The sequence below is a fragment of the Mugil cephalus genome, chromosome 5 (genome assembly GCF_022458985.1).
Source record: "Mugil cephalus isolate CIBA_MC_2020 chromosome 5, CIBA_Mcephalus_1.1, whole genome shotgun sequence".
In the NCBI taxonomy this organism is placed as follows: domain Eukaryota; kingdom Metazoa; phylum Chordata; class Actinopteri; order Mugiliformes; family Mugilidae; genus Mugil; species Mugil cephalus.
This window is the reverse complement of record NC_061774.1, coordinates 21846454-21851804: the sequence shown is the minus strand read 5'-3', so window position 1 is coordinate 21851804 and position 5351 is coordinate 21846454. Positions and strand designations below refer to the sequence as shown.

Here is a 5351-nt window from a genome sequence, read left to right as displayed (position 1 = left end):
GTAGGTGTGTGTTGTCACTGTTTCTGGTTTTAGGTTTGGTGTTTTTAGTGATGGTCTCTCTGCCATTGATGGAGACAGAAATACTAGAACCTTTCGAGTGGCACCTCAGCCCTGCACAAAAGGTGAGTTTAATTTGGAGCACGGTGTTCAGGCTGTACTATACGACTCTATTGAATACCCACACAGCAAACTGAGAAGAGTTGAATTCTTGGTGTTAAACTAGACATACACTAGTAGAGTTAATTATACTCTGGGTAGAGTTAATCCATTATAATTAAGTCTCAGTCAATAAATAGTTGTCGTCAGAAGCGAGTGTAAAAAGGAAGTGTCACTAAATCAAACCTCTAGGTGTAAATGTTTAAATATTAATATTAAACATTAATTCCGAGCTTCTTACTCTAAACTCTGATCCTGTATTTAACAACCCAAGTGTTAACGCCTCCCCTTTAGTGAAGTTTATTTTATTAAAGTATGTTTTGTAGGATCATATAAGAATTATATTGACACCTTTTAAGTGTTATGGGGGTAACACTTGTGTCGTTAAGAAATAGTCCTCTGAGAGAGTTAATTGCTAACACTACATAAAAGTGTTAAAAACTAACACTGGTTGATGTTAGGCAGTGTTAAATTTAACTACAAGAAGAGTCAAATTTACACTAACTTAGTGTAAAGGTACCAACACTCGAAAAAGTGTTAAATTAACACTCTGAGGTGTGGAACCATATTGACACTTTAAAAGTGTTAAAATCAACTCTTAATTAATTTGGGTATACTCATTTTACCATGCAGTACTGTGAAAGAAAAAAAAAAGAACCACACACACTCCCAATAACAATCAGTACCATGGACCCGATAGCCCACACAGCCCTTTTATAAAAGCAATAGCATGTCACTAAGGAATGTGAATAAAAAATATGTATACATATCAACAAATTGGGCCCACTGGCCACTTGCAAGGTCCTTGTCCCCTAGAGCTCTATTTATTAGGCTGCTCAGCTTCATATTACCGTCGTATTCTAATCCAAAAGCAATACTGTACACACTAGTTCTTTTCTCCCAGCATGTTCACTATCTATAAATTGTAATATTGAACTGTGACAGAAGCACCTGGCAGGGCTCTGAAGGTAAACATATAATTAAAAGGAATTTACTGAGGCTGTACACTTCAGCTTTGACAGTCCCCCCGGCACCAGTAAATATTTAGCTATTTGGAAATGTAAGCTTTAAAAATATAACTGCTTTAGTGGATCAGATTGTGCTAATATATGCGAAGAACTCAAATATAGAAATTCACCAGCAGTGTCTTTCCTGTGAGAAGCTGCTGTTATAAATTATAAGCCTTTGATTGAATGGTAGTTATAACTGCTTAAATCATGTTGTTTTAACTGAAATGTGAAAGATAAGCTTCTACGTACCTAAAATGTCACGTGTCCACGCCCTGTTCAGAGCTGCAGCACAGTTCTTATTATAATACTAGGACACAAGCAGTATGTGGTGTGTTATCGTGGCCTGTTCATCTGAGCTGAGCTTGTTAGCAACACTGTCTGACAGAAAACCCCAAACTCCTGCTTCGCTGCAGATACTGTTGTATAGTACTGTTGTAGTATGTATACTGAAGCAGTAAAAACCAGTCACGCATGTCTATAAACTTATGTTATCTGAAGGCACAATCTGATATTAATGTTTGAACCCGACAGTCTGTAGAAGTGATGCAGGGGGGGTTTTGTATAACTAGTCACATTATAACATCAGTGCCCTAAAGCTAATAGGTTTTGTTGTTTGTTTTTGAACTACAGCGAGTGCATGAACACGTGCACAGAGTTCTGGAGAGTCAGTGTCGTCCCAGCAGCAGCAGGCAAAGATTGGCAGCTCATCTCCCTGCTTCCAGTTACGTTAAACAGCCCTTCCTGTGGAAGGATGAGCCCCTTCCTGATGACCTTTTCCTGTACCCACCGCCATTTGGGTTCAGGGGCCTTGAAGGCAAAGTAATGGAGCTACTTAAGCTGGTGAATGCAACTTCTTTCTTTCTTTGATTCTGCTGTAATGTGGCTGTTGTTTAATAATCCCCGACCGTGTGTTGTATTGTATGTGTGGTTACTTGAAATCTGTCCGTGCTTAATATCTTAATGCAGCTCTAGTCAGATACAACATCTACTAACAGTACGAATGACATCAGTAATATTACATTGTTGAAAAGTTATCAATAAGTTTATGAAGGGAAAATAACCATAGTACATGTAAGTGTGTTAACCCTGTGTGTCTTTTTTACTACAAACATGCAACACACATCACACTAATACAGTGAGATTGTGGTTCTTTAACATGTGAAAACAAGTCCTGTTCAGAGCATAAATGTAATGGTTGTATTTTCCTCTAAAGCTGCCAGCCTCAGACTCAGCCCCCCAGACAGAAAAGACATCAGGTAAATGTCACCGCTGTGTGGTCATAGGAAATGGAGGCATTCTCAAAGGCCTGGAGCTGGGCCTACTGATTGACCGCTTTGACACCATAATCAGGTTAGACTTTATTAACTTCACACACAGTGTGATGGTCTTTGTCAGTGTTGCTTGGTGTATTCATGTCGAACAAGGAGCATGTCGGTTCAGATGATGTCTGTGCTCTGGTGATAACAGTCTGAATGAACGGCAGTGACTCTTTGGTCTGTGGTCCTTCAGGTTAAACAGAGGTCCTGTGGGAGAGTTTCATGTTGACGTTGGAAATCGAACCAGCATCAGGATGAGTTACCCAGAGGGTACACCTCATCACTGGGCCGACACTGACCCACAATCCCTGTTTGCAGCTGTGGTGTTTAAAGGTGTAGACATCAGCTGGATCTCTGCTATGATCAACAAGCTCAGTGTGGTGAGTAGTGGTCGACCTGATGAAACCAGACTTCATCTAATTTTAGAGATCCAACTGTGATTATGTAATTAGACATGAGTTCAGACCAACTGAACAATGATACTTCTTAGATACAAAATGTCCTGAGCCTGAGTCCGGTTTCAGATTCTGTTGTTGGATCATAGTTGTGTTGTTTTTGTAGAGATTTACTATATTTTTTAAGAATCAGGTATTTTCCCCCAGGGGAAGATCCTGCAGACTTCTGTTCAGATCTCTCACAGTTGGCTTCAGTTCAGGAATTTAACTCCTGCCATTGTCACATGCAATCCTCTTAATGATCATGTGACGTTACTCTGACAGCTAAAATATATACTTCCTTCCTTTTCAATATTCCCAAACTTCAGCCAGTGCTTTTGAGAAAGAGTAGTTTCTACAAACAAAGTTGTTCTTTGTGTTGCAGCCCCTGCAGGACTTGCGGCACTTCTGGCAGAAGGTTCCAGATCAAATCCCTCTTGAGCCGCCCAGGTTCAGACTTCTAAACCCACATGTCGTCAGAGAAACTGCATTCGACCTCCTGAAATACACTCCACCCAGACCACCTAAGTGGGGCTGGGACCAGGTAATAGACACGTCCTGTACCTTTAAATGTCTCTCTGTCCTGTTGACCACTTAATTAACACAATGCAAACTGGGTAAAATGTGCAATTTAAAATGTTTAAACTGAAGAGCCAACACACTTTACGAAAGACAAACGCCGACAGAACCACTGTATCAAACGTCAGCCTCCAAGCACATCGTTTGTGTAGTCGTGGCTCCATCTTGTGTTAGATGTTGGACATGTCAATACTGACAAGAATCAAGTCATACAGTCACAGACGTAGAGTGTCAGATGTAGCTTTAGGTGAAGGTTTCTTTTGAGACAAGCGAGAAGAAACTTATCAAAGCCACGTTCACAGTCTAGGTGTGTGGTTAATGAATAAAGTAAGTAAAATAAAAACAAACAGTGTATTCAAATTTAATCAAATTAGCATTATGATCAAATATACAAAAAAAAAGTAGGTGGCAAGGTGATGTGGTTGTTTGGCCAGTTGCATAGCAACAGCGGCATGAATCATGTCACATGGTGTTTCCTTGTCCTTGTCGCTGAGGGAGGGATGTAAACTCCAATGGACAAAATAAAAACAGCACAAAAAGATAAAACACGACCAAAAGCCATTTTGATTGGTTCAATGCACAAAAAACAACCATTAACACAATAAGAATAACCTTAAATTGTTATTCTTCACAGAGCTACTGGCAACAAGTTTTGTGTGTTTGTTTTGTTTGTGCAGAATGTGCCGACCCTGGGCGTTATTGCACTGAATGTAGCCAGTCTGCTGTGTGATGAGGTCAGCCTGGCAGGCTTTGGCTATAATCTGACCCAGAGGGGGGCGCCACTGCACTACTACGACCACCTGCCTATGAGCGCCATGCTGCAGCAGACGTCGCACAATGTGGACAGAGAGACTCAACTCTTGCAAAGCCTCGTCAGAGAGGGAACCATCACTGACCTGACGGGGGGGATCCACTGCTCCTTCTGCCCCAGCTGACCCCTGAGCCATTTCACTGCAGAGCACATCCTGTTATTGTTGTGAAGTCCTTTTTTAGAAGAACATGGTATACACTGAAGTACAGAAAAAACAGAGCCCACCTTATAATGTATTTTGTTTCTTACAAAGTGCTTCTTGACGACGTTTGCAGCAGTTTAATTCTTCTGATGTACACATTTTAAGTTTCTTTGAGGAGAGGAGAAAATTAGAAAATTTCATATTGAAACTATTTAATGATTTCAATCCTTTGAGTTATCAATCTATCTGGGTGATTCTCTGAATTCGGTGCACTTTGTGTCCCACAGGTGTACCTCAAACATTTTCATATAAAGTACACCACAACTGCATTTTAACACAAGAAATGGAATGTGTCTTTGCATTATAACACACAAAGATATTTTTAAAAAAATGTTCTGAAAACTTTTATGGGTTTGCTGAGCATGTCTCCACTGACCAATACTTTTTCTTTGAATGTAAAACTAATAAAAAATAGTCAGTAACCACATGTCTTTCTGTTAATATAATACGTTGTCTGTCCACTTTAACCCAAATAAAAGAATTATTCGTAAATAAAGCACAACAAATATAAATAAATATAATGGTTCAGTCCAACTTCCTCTCATCACTCAAATCTTTTCCCGCTGACCCTGTAATGAGAGGTAAGTGCTAACATACTTTCTTACCTATATTTCATTGTTTTTATCATCAAGTTGACATGCACTGTTATGGGGTTGAATCAGAAATCAATCAATGACCTGAGTGAGAGGAAGTCTAAAGAAAGACAGAAAAGAACCCCTCTAACCCCTCCACATACTCCTGACAGTGACATTCAAGATGCAGTGCAAGCCACAGTGAGGGAAATATATGGGTAGAAATAGTGCTTGGTTTTAATTATGATAGCTTGTTTAAAAGCGCTGCTTT

At 39.8% G+C, this 5351-nt stretch overlaps 1 protein-coding gene across 1 annotated transcript; it reads left to right on the top strand.

The window, feature by feature from the left end:
• LOC125008237 (lactosylceramide alpha-2,3-sialyltransferase-like) lies at nucleotides 1–4831 on the top strand. The gene is made up of 6 exons (XM_047585384.1): nucleotides 1–122; nucleotides 1797–2006; nucleotides 2380–2516; nucleotides 2676–2862; nucleotides 3302–3460; nucleotides 4173–4831. Exons 1-6 carry the CDS (start codon nucleotides 51–53, stop codon nucleotides 4428–4430), a joined length of 1023 nt encoding a protein of 340 aa, XP_047441340.1. The 5' UTR covers nucleotides 1–50; the 3' UTR covers nucleotides 4431–4831.
• Nucleotides 4832–5351: the final 520 nt, after the last annotated feature.

What these genes read in the sequence shown, in the direction of transcription:
- LOC125008237 (XM_047585384.1), top strand. Translation starts at nt 51, where the DNA reads ATGGTCTCTCTGCCATTGATGGAGACAGAAATACTAGAACCTTTCGAG. An exon ending in TAATGGAGCTACTTAAGCTG is followed by an intron (nt 2,007 to 2,379) that starts GTGAATGCAACT and finishes TTTCCTCTAAAG; the next exon opens with CTGCCAGCCTCAGACTCAGC. An exon ending in CTAAGTGGGGCTGGGACCAG is followed by an intron (nt 3,461 to 4,172) that starts GTAATAGACACG and finishes TTGTTTGTGCAG; the next exon opens with AATGTGCCGACCCTGGGCGT.